This window comes from Suricata suricatta, chromosome 6 (assembly GCF_006229205.1).
Source record: "Suricata suricatta isolate VVHF042 chromosome 6, meerkat_22Aug2017_6uvM2_HiC, whole genome shotgun sequence".
Taxonomy (NCBI): Eukaryota; Metazoa; Chordata; class Mammalia; order Carnivora; family Herpestidae; genus Suricata; species Suricata suricatta.
The window spans coordinates 54,479,207-54,500,673 of NC_043705.1; the positions used below are offsets into that span (position 1 = coordinate 54,479,207).

Consider the following 21,467-nt stretch of genomic DNA (forward strand, 5'->3'; position numbering starts at 1 on the left):
ATATTTTTTTAATCTCCTCTTTGATTTCTTTATTTACTCATTGGTGGTTTAGTAGCATGTTGTTTAGCCTTATGTGTTTGTGGATTTTTTTCCCATTGTTTTTCTTGTAATTGATTTCTAGTTTCATTCTGTTCTGGTTGGAAAAGATGTTTGATATTATTTCAGTGTTCTTAAATTTATTGAGACTTGTTTTGAGGCCTACCATGTGATCTATGCTAGAGAATGTTCCATAAGTACTTGAAAAGAATGTGTACTGTACTATTTTTGGATGCAATGTTCTGTATATATTTGTTAAGTTCATCTGGTATAATGTGTTGTTCAAAGCCACAGTTTTCTTACTGATTTTCGGTCTGTATGCTCTGTCCATCAGTGTAAGGGGGCTGCTAAAGCTTCCTACGCTTGTGTCAGATTTCTGTCAGTTTCTTCCTTTAGTTAATACTTGCTTTACATATTTAAGTGTTTCAATTTTGGATGCATAGATATTTAAAATTGTTATGTTTTCTTGTTAGATTGATGTGGGTGTGTAGATCTTTGAATTTGTTGGTGCATAGATATTTAGTATTTTTATATCTCTTTGTTGGATTGATCGCTCTATCATTATGTAGAGCCCTCCTTTGTCTCTTGTTAGAATCTTTCTTTTTAAAGTCTACTTTGATATAAGTTTGCTACCTGGCTTTTTTTTTCTTTATTCCACTTGCATTTACATGGAATATCTTTTTCCATCCCTTTACTTTAGTCTTTATGTGTCTTTAGGTCTGAGGTAATTCTCTTTTAGGAAGCATATAGTTGGGCCTTGTTTTTGTTTTTCATTTTTATAATGTATTCATTCACCCTATGTCTTTTGATTAAAGGAGCCCTTAGACCATTTACATAAATAACTATTTTCCTCCTATCTTATTCTCTTTTCTTGTGATTTTTTATTTTCTCTAGTGTTATGCTTGGCTTCCTTTTTCTTTGTGTGTGTGTGTATTACAGGTTTTCCTAAGTATGTAGCAGTCTATGTTAAGTTGATGATCACTTAAGTTTGAAACATTCTGAAAGAGCTTTATTTTAGAAGCCCCTTCCAGGTTTTATGTGTGTGCACATCTCTTTACAAATATTTATTTTGTGGATCCCCTTGCCTTTTGCAATTGTCTTGTTTCTAACAATAGTCCTTTTCTACTTAAAGAGGTCTTTGTAACATTTCTTGTAAGGTAAATACAATGGTGATGAATTCCTTTAACTTTTTTGTCTGGGAAACTCTATTTCTCCTTCAGCTCTGAATGATAATTTCGCTAAATAGAATATTCTTGATTGCGGGTCTTTTTCCTTTCAGCACTTTGAATATGATGCCACTCCGATGTGGCCTGCAGTATCTCACTGAAAAATCCGCTGACAGCCTTCAGAAGTTTCCTTTGTACATAACGACTTGTTTCTTGCTGTTTTAAAATTCTCTTTGTTTTTAAACTTTGACATTTTGGTTATTAGGTGTTGTGGTATGGACCTCTCTGGTTCATGATGTGGAACTCTCTGTGCCTCCGGAAACTGGATCTCTGTTTTGTTCCCCAGGTCAGGAAAGTTTTTAGTTATTTTTTTCAAGTAAGTTTTATGCCCTTTCTCTCTCTTCTCCTTCTGGGATCCCTGTCATGCTAATATTTGTTTGCTTGATATGGTCAATGAGATCCCTTAACCTGTCCTCATTTTTTAAAAATTCTTTTTTGTTGTTGTTGTGTAGTTTGAGTGCTTCCCAGTACCCTGCCTTCCTCATCCCTGATACATTCTGCATCCTGTAATCTACCGTTGATCCCCCCCTCGTGTATTTTTCATTTTAGTTATTTTATTGTTCAACTCTGATTGGTTCTTTTTTATATTTCTGTTTGCTGAAGCTCTCACTAAGTTCCTCCACTGTCCTCTGTCTCCTTATTTTGCTTGGCTTTCTGTGTTTGCTTCTCTGATTTCAGTGTGACAGCCACTTCTAGCCTAGAAGGAATGATGCTGTGTACCATCACCCCCTGTGTAGACTGTGTGTGACTGGCGGTGCTGGTCGGCCGGAGCTGGAGTGTACGTATTCTGAGGCACTCCTGGAACTTTCTGCACAGAGGATGCCCTGACAGGACACCTGACGCTGAACTGGGTGCAAGCCGTGGGGTCTCAGGGCTCTCCACACCGGGACCACCCTGGTTCAGGCTCTCCTTCTGGTTCTCTTGCTATTTCGACACCATCTGCAGTATTGAATACATAAAAGTCATCGTTAGGGTTGGAATCAATATCTTTCAAATTCTTCTTCATGTCGTTATTTTGACCTCTTCCCACGAAATGCCAATATTCCTTTTTTAAAAAAAGTTTATTTAGTAATTAGCCTAATTGTAAGAAAGCCATTTTATTCCTTTTTATTAAATTTTTTAAATGTCTTAATTTTGAAAGAGAGTGTGAGCAGGGAAGGGGGGGGAAACACAGAATCCAAAGCAGGCTCCAGGCTCTGAGCTGTCAACACAGATCCTGATGTGGGACTCAAACCCACAGACTGTGAGATCATGACCTGAGCTGAAATCAGATGCCTTACGGACTGAGCCACCCAGGCGCCCCAAAATTTGTTTATTTTGAGAGAGAGTGTGTGTGAGCTGGGGAGGGGCAGAGAGAGAGAGAGGGAGAGAATCCCAAGCAGGCTCCATGCCATAGCACAGAGCCCAACGTGGGGCTTGAACCCACAAACCGTGAGATCATGACCTGAGCTGAACTCAAGAGTCAAATGCTTAACTGACTGGACCACCTAGTGCCCCAAACCACCAATATTTTTAATGGTGACACGGCTGCTGTTGTCACGGGCATAGATGCTTCATCTCTCTTCCTGCCCTACAGTTCTCGGGCCCACGTTCCCGGCTTGGCTGCCTGCCAGAGAACAGGAAACTACAGAACCACTCACTTCCTGTTTGCTTCCTCAGTGAGCACGACCAAGAATTATGAGAAAATAATTTTAGTGGAATCATTCATGCCAAGTTTTAAATAGCTGCTGGGTTTTGACCTCCAAGAAAAAAATTCAAATTCTTGAAGAACTTGTTTCATCCAGGTGAATCTTTAGTTGTAAGGGGTGCGGGTAGGGGAGCATGATTCAGAAGAGCAGTGTAGATAACCTGAGAAAACTTAGCGCAGCTGGAGTGTCACCAGCAAAGGTCCTCAGGCACCGCTTCTGCTGCAGTGGGTCATGAAGTGAGTCATGAAATGGGATCCTGGGTGGCAGGTGCTGACCTTGCCCTGTGCAACCTCGACTTGTAGAGCACGTGACATCAAGTATTTCCAGTTTTTGTTACTGTCCCTAGGAGAGACTCCAGCAGAGGTAAATGAGCCATTTTAGGGGCAGCAGTTTTGGAGGGGGAGCAGTAAGTTCAGCTCCAAAAGGGCCAAATGCCACATCCTATGTGGAGAAAAAAAGGAAGGGAAGCTTCTTGAGCAGATGGACTTGGCACCTCTCATCTCTCCTCCCTGTTGCATCTTCTCCCCATCTGGGCCCAGGGGGCTTGCATACTAACGGTGGGGGAGGGCTGTGTATTTGCTCCACCTTGTAGGAGCTCCGCATTTCAGTCAGCTCACCTGTAGGGTGACCAATAGACAAGACAGTGGCCTATTTATGTAATCAGGGAAGTCATAGGACTTTGTTCCTAAAGGAGAGATGTATTGTGATTAAGAGAGAAAAGCTAAATGTTTAAAGATAAGTTGCTTTTGAGCTCAAGTTGATTGAGAAAACAACTTGCAAGGCAAAAGTTGTATTCATCTGATACCGTATCAGAATCCACACTGTGCTCAGTAGCTAGGTAGCAAATGGTCTTCATCTGTAAAGGAAAAATATAAAGCAGTCATTCACCGAAGAAATAACAAGGTCCCATAATTATGGGATCAACGTGTCCTAGCCCTTAGTCACATTTTGGCCAAGATCTCACACAGGCTGGCCATGTAATTGTTTCTCTAATTATGTGGAATGGACTATGCACAATGATTCGTAGAAAACCCCTTTCTTAACATTTCAGTTTTACATGATTATTTTTCAACGGTTCAGTCAAGCTGGAACATTATACCTGTTCTTTGACAGAGGGAACGTTGATGTTGCTAAACCTCACTAACCTTCCTTCACAGTACACATACTCACCTGTCTTATTTTTCAAGTTAACTTATCCCATTCACTGAGCAGCTACAAAGATGTGGTTGTCCAAATAACTGGAAGTAGGTGGAGGGAGCAACAAAGGAGCATGATTTTAAGCATTATACAGCTAAATTCAGCTCCATAACAGTGTCTTACTTATAAACAGAAAAAAATGCAACATCCCAAAGCATGTATAATATTTTCTAGTGTTAATGACTTCATGGCAAATATTTACTGTGCATTAGCATAAAATCATTAACACACACACACAAGTTTGATAATAAGAAGGAACTAGGTGTTAAGCTGCATCCAAAGTTCAGATCTCGTTGTAAATAACATTCTGTAAAATGACTCTGTCCATCACTGAGGACCATTGGAAGAGCTTTTTAGGATGGTTTCTAAAAATCCCAGGCTTAAATTCAGATTATTTTTATAGGACAGAAAAGTTTTATAACATGTCTGAAATGTAAATAGATTATATGTTAGCTTTATAAAATTTTTGTTACAGCTTTTTGTTTTTCTGCATTTGTGCAAATGGCCAAATTGGGAGCAGCTCAGTGGAGATGCAGATGCCCCGGGTAGAATGTGCGTCCCTTGGGTATCTCCTTGCTCTCAGGTTCAGCCATTCTCTAAGTGTCTGAAAGTAATAGAGCGTTTCTAGTAGTATCACTTGATGTACGTCTTTCATCTGTTCATATTATCTGTGTAACTTCTTGATTTCTTAAGTCTACAGAGCTTTTTGATAAAATTGTTTGGCTGGAAATGCAGCTAATACCGTATTTAAAATTTGTTTCTCTTGTTTTACCGAACTTTTTGAACAACTTTAGATTCACAAGGTTCATCGTGACTCAGGAGACAATTCTCAGACAGGTGAGAATACTTCAATTTCACTCTTCCACACTCCAGTGACATTTGTGGGTTCAAGTCTGTAGATTACTCTGAAGAAGTCTAGATTGACACGCAACACCCCAGAATGTGGATTACTAAAATCTGACTGTGGATCCTGGAGGTCTGGAGAGCCAAAATAAAAGCAGAATCCCTTCTAAAGTTGGGAATCTTCATTCATGGCAACCTTCTCTACTGAATGCCTCTTTCATCCTGTTTTGTTTTTTTGTTTGTTTTACTAGCTGGAGACCATGTAGAACAGATAAACTCAAAGTAGAGAGTGGCCAAAACTCCAGGAGAGACGCGCTGTTGTTAGACCCTGGTCAGCCAGCCCTTTCTTTGTAGCTGTTAGTGACTATCTTGTTAGAAAATGTGGCTTGGCTGCTTCTGCAGGTGCAGGGCGCTGAGGCACCGTCCAGTCCCCACACCCTTGCTGCATACCTTGGGCAGTACTCTGTCTGACCCTTTGTTTCCTCAACCCTCAAACAAGGAAAAGACTAGATGACGTCTATGTTTGAAAGGTCTGGAATTCTCTGATCATTGGAGGTAAAAATCAGTCTATCAGAAATATAAAATTCTTGCTCTTGCACACATGATACTCTCCACTGTTAGTGGTTTTTCCAGCCACTCATGCATAAAGTTAGACCCTAGGCTGCTTATTTAGTCCCTCTCCTTGATTGTAGTGTGGACTGTATTTTAGCATACTCAGACTTAATTTGATCTTTTTGAGCTTTAGTTTCTTCACTTGTAAAATGAATTAACAATGTGCATCTCGCTGTTATGAAAAGTAAGGGAGAAAGTACATATAATATCTGACTGTACCTGCCATTTGACTCTTGGATATCCTCCCCTCCTTCCTCTACCCTTTTCCTTCCTGTGCCTTCCCTCCCATTCTCCCTCCCTCCCTCCGTCTGTCTCTCTCCATCTTTCTCCGTCTCCCTCTCTTTCGTGTTTTAGTTTATCTCTCGTAAGAGTATTCATTTAATTAACTCAGGAGCTTCTGGGTGCCAAAAATGGTTGCGAGCACTTTCATATCTTTTCCTGTGCCCAGCGTGGCCTTGCACATAAGAGGTTCAACAACTGCTCCCAGAATGCCGATAGATTGAAACTGTCCCATCTGACAAAACACAGGTTCCACCATTTGACCTGCTCTTTGACTTTGAGCTACCTACATAATCTCCAAGTTGAAGTTTTCTCACCTGTAAAATGAAGATGATACTGTGTGCTTTCAGACTTGTTATAATGACCACATAAGATGATTTATATTTAAAGTAAATATTGAAGCACAATGTCTGATGCAGAGCAGGTGCTCAGGAAATGTTCACTATTCCCAGTAAATGTTTGCTATTTTTTTTAAACTGTTGACACTATATCTTTTTGCCATTGAATAAAGTTACTTAAATCTCCTTTATCCTTATTTTCTTTGGTCCATAAATTCATTCCACAAGTATCTCTTGGGAGAATGAATAATGAATTATTTGACTTAAATGGCCTTTACTGAAAAATAATTTCTCCTGGTTTTTAATAATTTCTATTGGTATATTCTCTTAATTTTAGCTGAGATCATATCAGGAAAAATAATTATATATCTTTGAGTAATTTGTAGTGAGTGATTTAGAATTCAGCTAACCAGCCAAGGTCACAGTCATGAGACTAACTTCCCTATTTCAGTTTTATTTAGAAACTACATTTTGAGGAATGAGGTTTTTCAATCTTGAAATTAATCTTTTTTTTTTTTGGCAAATTGTTTCAATGTTTAGTTTTCAGGAGAGAGACAGACAGACAGACAGACAGACACAACATGAACAGAGGAGGGGCAGAGAGAGAAGGAGACATAGAATCCAAAGCGGGCTCCAGGCTCTGAGCTGTCATAAACAGTCAGACCCAGGGCTTGAACTCATGAACCATGGATCATGACTTGAGCCAAACTCAGACACTCAACCCACCGAGACACCTAGGCACCCCAGTCTTGAATTTAATCTTAAATCTTTATTCAGTTAGATTTAATTTATTATGTGGTAATTGAATCTTAGGAACATATATATGATTATTACGTCCCTGCAGAGGCTGAAAAGGAATGTTTTGCAAGTGACCACTGTTAGTTTTTCAGGGTTTGAAAGATGTCATATGATCCTAACGATGTCATTGAAAGTACCACTAATTGTAGGTGTCTTTATGAATACTGAAACTCTTATCCAAGGCCAGGAAAATAATTAAGGCAGAATCCAGAGGACAAGTCTGTATGGTTATGGTGTTTAGGTCACCTTCATCTGCTTTTCATTTTAGCTTATAAATATAATTCAAGTTTAGTTGATGACTTAACTATTTTAATTGAATCAGATTTTTTAGGACACCAAAATAAATGGTTAAAAAGCTGATCCATAGGGGCGCCTGGGTGGCTCAGTTGGTTAAGTGTCCGATTTCAGCTCCGGTCATGATCTCATGGTCCATGAGTTCAAGCCCCACGTCGGGCTCTGTGCTGACAGCTCAGAGCCTGGAGCCTGCTTTGGATTCTGTGTCTCCCTCTCTCTCTGTCCCTCCCCAGCTCACACCTGTCTCGCTCTGTCTCTCAAAAAATGAATAAATGTTTAAAAAATTTTTTAAAAAGCTGATCCAGAAAAATAGTATTTAATATTTTGAAGTAAAAACAGCATATAATATTGTTCTCTTAACAATATTATAACCTGATCCCATGTATGCCTAGAAAGAAGGTATATATGCAAATGACCAGATGCAATTAATAATACCAGCCAGTATGAACTACATACTTCCTCTGTAGCAGGCACTGTGTTAAGTGCTATGCATGGATTAACTCATTTATGTCTCACAACAGCTTATGAATGAGATGCTCTAACCATCTTCACTTTATAGATATAGATATTGAAACACAGAGAAGTCACATTGCCAAGGTTATACAGCTACTAGATGGCATTCTGGAAACTTGAATTTTGGCAAGTTGGCTCTAGAATTGTTTCTATTAATTATCCTCTCTTGTGCCTTTTTGGGTGTTAATAGACAATTAAAAGAATTTTTTTTGTATTTATTTATTTTTTTTAATGTTTTATTTATTTTTTTGATACAGAGACAGAGCATGAGAGGGGGAGGGGCAGAGAGAGAAAGAGACACAGAACTGGAAGCAGGCTCCAGGCTCTGAGCTAACTGTCAGCACAGAGCCTGATGCGGGGCTCGAACCCACGGACATGAGATCTGACCTGAGCCGAAGTCGGAGGCTTAACCAACAGAGCCACCCAGGCGCCCCTGTATTTATTTTTGAGAGACAGAGACAGCGTGAGCAGGGTGGGGTCAGAGAGAGAGGTGACACAGAACCGGACGCAGGCTCCAGGCTCTGAGCTATCTGTCAGCACAGAACCTGACAGGGGCTCGAACCCACAAACAGATCACGACCTGAGCCGAAGCCGGACACTCAACCGACTGAGCCACCCAGGCGCCCCAATAGACAATTTTTAAGATTTATTTTGAAAGAGAGATTGAGAGTGAGAGAGAGGCAGAAAGAAAGGTTAGAGAGACCGAATCCCAAGTAGACTCCACACTGTTAGGGCAGAGCCTGATATGGGGCTCAAACTCATGAACTGCAAGATCATGATCTGAGCTGAAATCAAGAGTTAGTCACCCAACTGTCTGAGCCACCCAGGCACCGCGTTAATAGACAATTCTTCAAAGAGCATGATTGCATCTTTTTTCCCTTGGAATATGAGCATTTATTGATGTAGAAGAAATGTATTCTCCCTCCTAGAACCTGCGTGTCCGCCTCCTGACTTTCACAGTAAGGAGCAATTCTGTGTTACGATTAAGTTTCTCTCCTTGCTACTGGGTTACTCCCACAAGAAGCCAATGCCCTGAAAAATGCATGTTTCTGAAGCTTACTCTGCTGCCCTGACATTTTTATCTCTTGGTCTTCACTGCATGCTTCAGTCTTATATTAATGTGACAGCACATTTTGAGTGTTAAAGTCAGCGAAGACTTGTGCAGAATTGAAGTGATTTATTCCCCTTAGAAAATAGGGACAAAAGTGAGAGTTGAGTTATGGAAATTGTTAGGATTACAAACCTGCCTTTTCTTCTCTTCCTTCCTGGGTTTTCCACCATGCCTCATTTGATGAAATCACAGCCTAAGGAGAACCTAGAAGACCATCTGGAGGTCTGACCTTTCAGAGGGGCCTAAAATTAGTCCATAATAGTTTCTCAAATAAAGTCAACTTTCTGTGTATTTTGCTAGTAGTTTATTTCCACATATATCCCTGTAAAGCTTTCCTCACCCGGTTACATGTACTGTCCTTTGGGTCAAAATGAACCCCCCAAAATTTCCCCCTGGTTTTAATATTTATTTTTAAAAAGATATTTTATTAATGGAACTAAATAACTCTTGATAAAAAGCCCTACTACCATTACATAATGGCCATAAGAAAAGAGTATCATTTACAGTTAATATGAGAAATCTGTGTTGTTGATGAGTTGAAGAGAAAGTGGTATGCTGTTTCTTGAAGTATTTTAGAGTGCTTAAAAAGGAACCTTGTTTTCATTAGATACTGAGGGGAAATGTTGTGTAAACTTCACCTGTAAATAAGCTGAAAACTCACTTTCCATTATTAACTTGAAATCCTTAGAGTCTCATTCATTCAGATACAAGAACAGGAGGAAAGAGTCCATTGATGTGAAATCGATATCATCTCGAGGCAGTGATGGTAAGTTTTTCAGATTTCCTGACCTTTTTAGAGTGTAGATGATGACAGAGAAATATACTCAGGAAATATCCAGCATGTAAACAAAAGCCCACGTAATAGGGCTTTAAGGCAGCTTGCTTTTTTTGTCCATAAACTGAAAATTTTTTAGGACTTGTTATACTTTTTTACTTTTTATAGTCTTTGTCTTCCCTTAGAAATGACTCTTTGCTTGTTCTTTTATGGCCTAAACCGTGTTGAGCCATAACCAGCACCAGAGCAGCTCCGAGTTTTAGTAGCTAGGTCGTTCTTAAGTGGCAGAGAAGGTCAGCATTTCCCAGTTTTCACTGTACCTGTTACATACTCTTAACCCTTAATAAAATGTCACAGAAATACTGTGAGACAGAATTTAGCATTACAGTTCTGCTCTGTAAAATATCATTTACCAAAACATTATTTGAGTTCAGTCACGCCTTAAGTAATCATTTGGATTTGCAAGGGGTAGGGGGCGGGAGTTCAAAATGACTCTGAAATGTCATTCCTAAGTACCTGGGAAAATATGAGCAATATTTTCAGAAATAAGAATCTGCATGTATGGCTAAGTGGGGGTTGAGGAGAGAATGATGATTTTTATTTTATTTTAGTGAAGATGCCAAGGAAACTAAAATACAAGAGTACCACTCAGGGCTAGGGATGTGGATTGGGAAGTCTCTTAGAGGTGATAGATGAAGCTTTGAGCAGAGGAACATCTCTAAGGGTGTGTGTGTGTGTGTGTGTGTGTGTGTGTGTGTGTGTGTGTGAGAGAGAGAGAGAGAGAGAGAGAGAGAGAGAAGAGGGAAGGGAAGGGAAGGGGGAAGAGAAGGTCTAAGTCCTAGATTTGAAGACACTCTTTCAGTTAGAGGAGAGCCAGGAAAATAGAGCCAAGGAAGAGCACAGGAGAACAGGGGGTGAACCAAGAACAAGCAGGTAGCAAGAGAAAGGAGAGGAGCAGCAGTATGACATGCTGCAGAGATCCGTGAGCTTAGGCACTGAGAACAGACTGGATTTCAGGCATTCATTCTAGGGGCATGAGGAGGGGTGGTGGGTGACTGTGACAGGAGAGAGGTAGGGTGGTAACGTAAGGGAATAAACAGGAAGGGCAAGTGAGGGACTTTTTGGTCGTATGGGTCACAGTGGGAAACCTGATGATGGAGGAAGTGGATAAACTGGCCAGGACTGAAGACTTTAGAGACAAGATGAATAATTCAAAGAGGAAAGAGGATAAATCACAGGGCATGCAAAGGATTGGGGCCAAGAATGTAAAAAAGAAGACGGACTGAAATACTTTCAGATATAGATGGAACATTTTAGATGGAGAAGATAATGGATGAGAATTTGAAGTAGATTAGCTCAGTTTTCAGGGTAAAGTTTGAGTGGGATCATCATCTCTCCGGAATATGGAGAAGTAGAGGTTGCAGAGTAGGAAGAGGGCTGTGATGGTGGCTGAGCAGCAGGCAAGCCTTCTTGCTACTGGCTGGATGAAGTTACTGCATCTATAACATGAGGCTTCTCTCCCTGCTTCCCGCCTCACAGGCAGTGATAGGATGATCTGAGGAGAACAGGGCTTTTATTTGTTTGCTTGTTTCTTTTTAGGTTTATAATTCTTTTTAATTTTTATGCTTCATTTAAATCCAAGTTAATGTATAGTGTGATGATTATTTCAGGAGTAAAATTTAGTGATTCATCACATATACGACAGGGCTTTTAAGGTCAGGCTTCTCCCTTTGGAATTTTTACCCATACGCGTTACCTGTTCAAAAAAAAAATTGAGAAGATGGCTGAGTAGGAGGAACCTCACCGCATACCAAGGATGTAGCTAAATAAAACCCACATCGGAATAAATAACCCAGGAAATAACATGAAGACTGATAACAGACTTCACAGCTGAATGTAGAGAAGAGGCCAGGAAGTGGAGAGTAGGAAGAGTGGAAACATGTTTGGAGCTAAACACCCGTGGGAGGGAGGGAGGACAGACTCGACGGGAGAAACAGACCCTCATGCCAGGCACCCCAGGCACAGGGAATCCCCATAACATTTGGCTTTGAAAATGAGAGGGGCAAAATTTCATGAGTTCTTCCGATTAGTGGGTTTAACATCTAGAACTTTACAAATCAGTGGACTCTGAGAGAGCTGGAAAGATGAGAGGAAACGGAGTCCCTGCCCTTAAAGAAATAGCAAAACAGCCCCTCAGAAATACAGCATAGAAACAACATCTTGAATGACACCCGGGGTATAGAGGAGGGAGGGCTGTTTACTAACCTCGGAGAGTGTGCTGGAGGGGCAGGGCTTGGTCTTTGGAAGACTTCTCCGGAAACAAAAGAGCTGGAAAGCCACCAATTTCCTCTCCTACCCCCCACCCTAGACACACGGACACCCGCTGGAACGCGCTCATTGCTCACACTTCATACCTAGCTCGTTAACAGCGCGACCCATCCTCGAGTTTTGTTGCAAACTCACTTTCTCTGGCCAGGCTCCAGCCCTAGGTCTCTTCACACAGCAGACCCACACAAACCCTGCTCACACAGTGTGACCCACCCTCATGCTTGCCTCTGGACCTGCTCCCTCACAATAGACCCTTGGTTGGAGCACATCGAAAGCGGGGCCACAAGCATGGCAGGTGCAAGCAACCCCAGTAGGGACCAGCACCCTTCAAAGTGACTCCTGCCCTGGGTAGAAGGGAAGATCACCATGCCCACCAGTCGAAGTACTGCCAGGCACACAGCTAGGCGCAGAGATCTGGTCTGACTGCAGTTTCCGCCTGCCAACAAAAGCTTCTGAGGGGACAACACAGGGAAAGTGCCCTGAAGGTCATTGATATTGCATCTTTGGGAAATGCAAGGACTGACCCAAGCCTGAGGTGGCCCCAGACTGGCCTACTAGCAACACAGGGACCAAACCCTGACCACAACAGCCAAAGAGAGCTATTGCAGTTGACTGGCCCAAAGGAAAAAGCAGGTCAATCTCAACAGTAGGGTGCACACAACAAATAGGAGACATTCCTCAAGAGCCAGGTTCTGGTGAACCGAGGACAGTGCATTGCAGGACACTACGGGAGTCTCCCTCACAAGGCTACTACTTTCAAGAGCAGGAGTTGTAGGTGACTTCCCTACAAACTAGGGTTAGACAAAATGAGACAGAGAAATATGTCCCAAATGAAAGAATAGGACAAAATCACAGCAACAGAGGTAAGCAAAACAGAGAAAAGAAATATAGCTGATAGAAAATTTAAAGTAATGATCATAAAGATACTCACTGGACTTGAGAAAAGAGTGGAAGACCTGAGTGAGACCCTTAACAAAAAGAAACCATAAAAAGAACCACAGATGAGGAACTCAATAACTGGAATTAAAAATATACAATATGGAATGAATAGTAGACTAGAGGAAGTAGAAAAACCAATCAGCGATTTGGAGGACAGAGAAATGGAAAGCAATCAAGTTGGATAGGGAAGACAAAAAATAATTAAAAATGAAAACTGACTTGGAGAATTCACTGACACCATCAGACATAATTAACATTCACATTATAGGGATCCTGAAAGGAGGAGACAGAAGGAAGCAGAAAATGATTCTGAAGAAATAATAACTGAAGATTTCCTAATGTGGGGTTAGGGAACAGAAATCCAGATTCAGGAGACACAGCCCCCAAACAAATCAACCCCAAGAGGTTGACACCAAGATGGATAGTAATTAAAATGGCAAAAAGTGATGATAAAGAGAGAATGTTAAAAAGAAGCAAGAGAAAAGGAAACCATTACATACAAGGGAAACTCCATAAGGCTATCAGTTGATTTTTTCATAAACTTTGCAGGCTAGAAGGGAATGGCATGATCTATTCAAAGTGCTGAAAGAAAAAATCTTGCAGTTAAGAATACTGTATCCAGCAAGGCTGTAATTTGGAATAGAAAGATAAAGAGTTTCCTAAACAAAAGTTAAAGGAATTCATCACCACGAAAGCAGCCCTACAAGAAATGTTAAAGGGGACTCTTTGAGTGGAAAGAAAAGACCATAAGCAAGAGTGTGAAATGTAGGAAGCACAAAAGTGTAAAGCTAAATATTTCCACAAAAATCAGTCATGGGGGTCACAAAATAAAAGGATGTCAAATATGACACCATATATCAAAAAAAAAAGGGAGTAAGGGAGAGGCAAAAGAATGCATTCAAACCTGTATGACCATCAGTTAAATATAAACTGCTATATGCATGTTATGTGCAAACTTAATGGTAATTATAAATCAAAAACCAGTAGTATGCAAAAATATAAAAAGGAATCTAAGTATATCACTAACACAAGTTAGCAAACCATGAGAGAAGAGAGCAAGAGAAGAAAGGAACAGAGAAGAACCGCAAAACTACCATAAAACAAGTAACAAAATGTCAGTAAGTACATACATCTCAGTAATTACTTTGAAGTAAATGCTCCAGTCAAAAGACAGAAGGTGGTGGAATGGATGAAAACACAAGACCCATCTATATGCTGCCTACAAGAGACTAATTTCAGACCTAAAGACACATGCAATTGGAAAGTCAAGGAATGAAAGCGTTTATCATGCAGATGGAGTGAAAAGAAAGCTGGGGTAATGATGCTTATATTGGGAAAAAAGAAAGACTTTACAACAAAGACTGTAGCAAGAGACAAATACATAAAGCGGTTAATAACAAACATAAAGGAACTAAATGATAGTAATACAATAATAGTAGGGGACTGTAACATGCTGCTTACATCATTGGACAGATCATCCAAACAGAACATCAACAAGGAAACAAAGGCTTTGGATGACACGCTGGACCAGATTGATCTAACAGATGTATTCAGCACATTCCATCCAAAAACAGAATACACATTCTTTTCAAGTGTAGATGGATCATTCTCCAGAATAGATTAAATTAAGCCCTGAAACAAATCTCAACACTTTCCAAAAGATCAATCATACTGTGCATCTTTTCCAACCACAACACCATGAAACTGGAAATCAACCACATGAAAAAAGCTAGAAAGAACACAAATACAGGAGGTTAAATAACATGCTACTAAATAACACGCTACTAAACAATGAATGGGTCCATTAAGAAATTGAACAATAAGTTTAAAAAATGCATGGAGACAAATGAAAATGAAAACACAATAGTCCAAAATCTTTAGGGTACACCAACAGTCGTTCTAAGAATGAAGTTTAGAGCAATACAGGTCTACCTCAAGAAACAAAAAAATCTTAAAACAGCCTAACCTTACACCTGAAGAGCTAGAAAAAGAACAAGTCAAACCCAAAACCAGTAGAAGGAAGGTAATAATAGAGCAGAAATAAATTAAGTCAAAACAACAACAACAAAAAAACCCCAATGGAACTGGAAGATGGTTCTTTGAAAAGATCAGCAAAATTGATAAACCTCTAGCCAGACTCCTAAATTAAAAAAAAAAAAACTCCAAATCAGAAATGAAAGAGTAGAAATAACCAACACCAGAGAGATACAATTAAAGAGAATAGACTCAAAATTATTGCCAACAAACTGGACAACCTAGAAGATAGATAAATTTCTCGAAACACAGAACTTTCCAAAACCAAATCAGAAAGAAATAGAAAATTTGAACAAATTGCCAGCAAGGAAATTGAATCAATAATCAAAAACTCCCTGCAAACAAAAGTCCAGGACCAGACAGCTTCACAGATGAATTCCAAACATTTAAAGAAGAGGTAATATCTTTTCTTCTCAAACTATTCCAAAAAATCAGAGGAAGGAAAAGCTTCCAAATTCATTCTATGACGCCAGCATTACCCTGATGTCAAAATCAGATACAGACACTACAAAAAAAAAAAAAAAAAGGAAACTACAAGCCAATATCGCTAATGAACTTAGATGCAAAAATCCCCAACAAAATGTTAATAAACTGAAGCCAACATACATTAAAAACCATTCCCACAATCAAGTGAGATTTATTACTGGGATATAAGGGAGGTTCAGCATTTGCAAATCAATCAGTGTGATACATCAACAAGAGAAAAGATTAGAAGAATATTTTAATAGATGGGGAAAAAGCATTTGACAAAGGAAAACCTCCATTTGTGATAACCCTCAACAAAATTTAGAGGGAACATACCTCAGTGTAATAAAGACTATATTTAAAAAGTCACAGGTAACATCATACTCAATGGAAAAACATGGAGAGTTTTTCCTCCAAAATCAGGAATGAGACAAGGCTGTGCAGTCTCATCACTTGTATTCAGTATAGTACTGGAAGGACTAAGCACAGCAACAAAACAAGAAAAAGGAATAAAAGGCATCCAAATTGGTAACTAAGAGTAAAACTTTCACTATTTGCAGATGGCATGATATTATATATAGAAAATCTGACAGACTCCACCCAAAAACTAGAACTGATGAATGAATTCATTAAAATGACAGGATACAAAATCAATGTACATTAAATCCTTTGCATTTCTATACACTACTAATGTAGGAGCAGAAAGAGAAATTAGGAAAATAGTCTCATTTACACTTGCACCAAAAATATACCTAGATTGAACCCAATTAAAGAGATGAGATACTTGTACTCTGGAACTATAAAACACCGATGAAAGAAATTGAAGATGGCACAAACGAAAGGAAAGATATTCCATGCTTATGGATTGGGAGAACAAGTACTGTTAAAATGTCTATACTACCCAAAGTAATCTACAGATGTAATACAATCCCTGTCAAAATACCAACCATATTTTTCACAGAACTAGAAAAAGAAATCCTAAAATTTGTATGGACGTACAAAAGACCCCAAATGGCCAAAACAGTCTTGAAAAAGAAGAACAAAAGTAGCAGTATCACAATCCCAGATTTCAGGACATAATACAAAGCTGTAGTGATCAAGATAATACAGTACTGGCACAAAAATAGATACATAGATCAATGGAAGAGAATAGAGCCCAGAAACAAACCCACCATTCTCTGACCCATTAATCTTTGACGAAGGAGGAAAGAATGGGGAATGGGGAAAAGACAGTCCCTCCAAGAAATAGTGTTGGGATAACTAGAAAGCTACATGCAAAGAATGAAACTGGACTGCTTTCTTACACCATACACACAGATAAACCTCAAAATGGATTAAACACCTAAACGTGAGACCTGAACCATAAAAATCCTGGAAGAGAACATAGACAGTAATTTCTCTGACACTGACTGTAGTAACATTTTTCTAGATATGTCTCCTGAAACAAAGGAAACAAAAAAGCAAGAATAAACTATTGGGACTTACACCATCATAAAAAGCTTTTGCAAAGGAAAAGAAACAGCCAAGAAAACTAAAAACCAAGTGAATGGGAAAATATATTTGCAAATGCACATAGCCAGTACAGGGTTAGTGTCCCAAAATATATAAAGAACTTCTACAATTCAACAACAACAAAAAAAATCTGATTAAAAATATGCAGAAGACATGAAGGCATTTCTCTAAAGACGACATATAGATGGCCACAATACTTGTGAAAAGATGCTTAGCAGTCCTCCTCATCAGGGAAAAGCAGATCAAAACTACAATGAGATACCGCTTCACACCTGTCAGAATGGGTAAAATAAAAAACAAGAAATAACAAGTGTTGGTGAAGATATGGAAAAAGAACCCTTGTGCACTATTGGTGGAAATGCAGATTGATGGAGCCGCTGTGGAAGAGAAGATGGAGGTTTCTCAAAGAATTACCATAAGATCCAAAACTTCCACCTCTGGGTACTTACCCAATGAATTAAAATAAACCCACTAATTTGGAAAGACATATGCACCTCTATGATTACTGCAGCATTATTTACAATAGCCAAATTATGGGAGCAGCCCAAGTGTTTATTGATAGATGAATGGATAAAGAAGATTTCTCAGCCATAACAAAGAATGGAATCTTGCTGTTGGCAACAACATGGATGGATCTAGAGAATGTAATGCTTAAGTGAAATAGATCAGAGAAAGACAGATACCATATGAGTTCACTCATATGGAATGTAAGCAAGAAACTAAAAAAGAGAAAACCAAAAAAAACAGACTCTTAAATACAGAGAACAATCTGGTGGTTACCAGAAGGGTCGTGGGGGTGGGGGAGGGATAGGTGAAACAGGTTGACAGGGATTAAGCCTGCACTTACCAGTGAGCTCTGAGTAATGTATGGAATTGTTGAATCACTATATTGTACACCTGAAATTAATATAACACTTTTTAAAAAAACTATACTGGAATTAAAAAAAAACAGAAAATAAATTTAATAAAATTAGAATGACTTAAAAATGAAACTTTCTGTAGAACATCACTAGGTTCTGGGTGTTAAGAATGTGGAGGCTCAGGGAGGTGGAACCTGTGGCCCTGATTGATACTGACAGCACTGTCTTCCGTGCCTCCCCCAACCAGGGACCAGTTCTGCTCTCCCACCCTGTCCTTATCCGTCACATGGCCAGAAGCTGGGGACTGAAAGTTAGGAACTGCCAACGTTGGGTTTTAGTGATTTATAGGAAAATGAGTGGGGTCTATTAGGCTGTTGAGATGGGGCCTCGGAATCCCATTCGGCTTCTCTGAAATGTCTCTTGTGGATCTGGGACTCCTAAAGCCTGCCTGCCATCAGAGTTCCAGACCAAACCACCCTTTCTAGACTTGGGCAGGTAGTGGCTGACTTCTCAACCTTTTAGAATTAAAGGATGGGTGAACCCTTTGCTTTGTGCAGGGCCCCGGGGAAGTAGTCCCCAGCCTGTGAAGGACTCCTTTGCTATATTTAGCCAAGCTGAGCCACCAGGCCCAGATACAACTGTATTTACTTCTCCCCAGCACCAAGCCTCCAGAATCGTCGCTATCCATCCATGGCAAGGATCCATTCCATGACCATCGAGGCTCCCATCACAAAGGTGAGTGGCAGCTGCTGCCTCCGCTCTGCAATCAGGGCTACCCAGCTCTGGGCGCACTTCTAGAGACAGACATGATGAATGACTTGTCACTGATACCACAGAGTTTACAGTTTGGCAGAGGAAACAGATCTTACATAAAGACATAATGACTAAATTTACAGTTATAAATTAAAATGATGGCTAGTGAGGGAAACGGTAGTGTTCTAAGAGAAAATCTGATTACAGCTCTATTTACATTAGGTGAGGTGATCGGGGAGAGTCAGTCTCTCTCTCTCTCTCTCTCTTTCTCACTCTCTCTCTCTCTCTCTCTCTCTCTCGGAAATGACGCTTGAAGTAAGAACTGAAGCATGCAAGTCTGTTAGAAGGAGAGGTGGGGCTAGAGGATTCTAGGCGGTAGGCCCACACGGGATGAAGCACAGAGGTGACAAAAGGGGGGTTGGAGTACTTGAAGCCCTGAAGGAAAGTTTGGGGGGAGAGCTTGGAGAGCAGAGGGAGAAGACAGTGACATGGGGCTGTAAGGAGAGGTTCACGTTTTAGTTTCTGTGTAGTAGAAAAACCACTGACGAGTTTCAAGTAGGGGAAGACATGACCCAGTGTGTTTATTAAAAGCAACACCCAGCTGCCATGCAGAGAACGACTAGAGATGGCAAGAATGAAAGAGAAGAGGCCAGTTAGGGGTCTTTTCCAGAGTTCCAGGCAAAAAGTCGTGGTAATTGTACTAGAATTAAAGCAGTGGAGTTAGAAATGAATTGATCAAGAAATATTTAAGGATAGAATCAGTTTGCGTTGGTGATGAATAACATTATCAGGGTGCCAGGGAAAGCTCTTTGTCCGTTGGGGCCACCCAGGTTCTGAGTTTGAGCACAGGCAGATAGAAGTTGTTTTGTTTTGTTACTGTTTGGTGTGTGTGTTTTACTCTAGCGTAAGAACCAGAGAAGGAGCTCTTGTCCTTCACTTTTTTGTTCCATTTGTTTCCTTGCTTTGGGGAGAATGGAGCAATACCATGAATTTAGTTTTGGACATGTACGTAAGATATTCCGACAGATAGGTCAAGTAGGTAATTGAATTATACAAACTTGAAGGTCAAAAATGAGTTCTGGCAGGGATGTAAATTTGAGAATCCTTGGCATCATGGATCATGTGTGTCCAAAGTCATGGGAAAAGCTTGGCTCTGGAAGGACTGTAGAGTGAGAGAAAGGCCCTGCACCCCCCTCTCTGAGGAGCTCCAGCCTGGAAAAGACAGCTAGAGAAGGATCAGCAGAGGAGCTGGAGAAAATGTGGTCTCTGAGGTGGGAGAGCCACCCGGAGAGGGCGGGATGAACGGTGTGCTGCAGTCAGAAAGGAGTAGTTCTGTGAGAACATGGCTCATTTTGAATAATAAAATGTCTCAGTATTTGGTTTCTTGGGGTTGCAAGCATATGTATGACTTTTGGGAATTAGAATCCTAATATCCTAAAATTTATTCTTTCTTTCTTTCTTTCCTTAGGTTATAAATATAATCAATGCAGCCCAAGAAAACAGCCCTGTGACAGTCGCAGAAGCCTTGGATAGAGTTTTGGAAATTTTACGGACCACAGAACTATATTCCCCTCAGCTGGGTACCAAAGATGAAGATCCTCACACCAGTGATCTCGTTGGAGGCCTGATGACCGTGAGTGATGAGCAAAACCCAGAAATGCAGGGAGACGACCTTAAATGCCCTTTAGAGTACACATAATATGTATCGTATAAACTGTTGCATATAGTTGCAGAAATCTCCATTGTGGGAGCTAATATCAGTATAAACAGAAGCATCTGCATAAAAATTTCTAGATTAAATGCGTGGTATAATTCAAGTATTTCTTGAATTTGTCTTTCCATGAAGCAAGCTGACCATAGCAGTGGGAGACAGTGCTTCAGAATCCTCATTACAATAAGGAGGAAAAAGGCACTTGATTGAAAGCTAAATATGCACCACGGAGTTCTTGTTTACCTCTTCCCCTTGACCTGGTGCAATATTGGATTGAGAAGTATGGGTATGTTTCCTTGGACTACAGCCTTTCTACAGAATAAAAGGGTTTGTACTTAGATTATAGCACTTGTTCCCAAAATCTCAGCTCTAGAATCCTCTTTTTAAATAAAGTCATATGTAAATGAAAGCAAAACTGAACCCTTGGGACTTCATCAAGATAAAAAGCTTCTGCAAGGCAAAGGAAACAATCAAGAAAACTAATAGGCAACCAACAGAATGGGAAAAGATAGTTGCAAATGACATATCAGATAAAGGGCTAGTATCGAAAATATACAAGGAACTCGCCAAACTTCACACTCACAAAACAAATAATCCAGTGAAGAAATGGGCAGAAGACATGAACAGACACTTCTCCAAAGAGGACATCCAGATGGCCAACAGACACATGAAACGATGCTCAACATCACTCATCATCAGGGAAACACAAATCAAAACCACACTGAGGTACCACCTTACGCCAGTCAGAGTGGCTAAAATGAACAAATCAAGGGACTATAGATGCTGGCGAGAGTGTGGAGAGACGGGCACCCTCCTACAATGTTGGTGGGAATGTCAACTGGTGCAGCCGCTCTGGAAAAGAGTGTGGAGGGTCCTCAAAAACCTATCCATAGAACTCCCTTATGACCCAGCAATAGCCCTGCTAGGGATTTACCCAAGAGAGACAGAAATGCTGATGCGTAGGAGCACATGTACCCCAACGTTCATAGCGGCACTGTCAACAATAGCCAAAACATGGAAAGAGCCTGAATGTCCATCACCTGACGAATGGATCAAGAAGCTGTGGTATATATTCACGATGGAGTACTACATGGCAATGAGAGGGAATGACATATGGCCATTTGTAGGAAAGTGGATGGACCTTGAGGGTGTCAT

At 40.2% G+C, this 21,467-nt stretch overlaps 1 protein-coding gene across 1 annotated transcript in view; it reads left to right on the forward strand.

The window, feature by feature from the left end:
• Positions 1–21,467, forward strand: part of PDE8B (phosphodiesterase 8B) — a gene marked incomplete at its 5' end in the record, with an annotated part of 232,393 nt that overhangs the window by 192,730 nt on the left and 18,196 nt on the right. The window contains 4 exons of the mRNA XM_029941217.1: positions 4,942–4,984; positions 9,624–9,701; positions 18,507–18,583; positions 20,070–20,234. Of these exons, the coding sequence (XP_029797077.1) occupies positions 4,942–4,984; positions 9,624–9,701; positions 18,507–18,583; positions 20,070–20,234 (363 nt within the window). The remainder of the gene's footprint in view (positions 1–4,941; positions 4,985–9,623; positions 9,702–18,506; positions 18,584–20,069; positions 20,235–21,467) is intronic.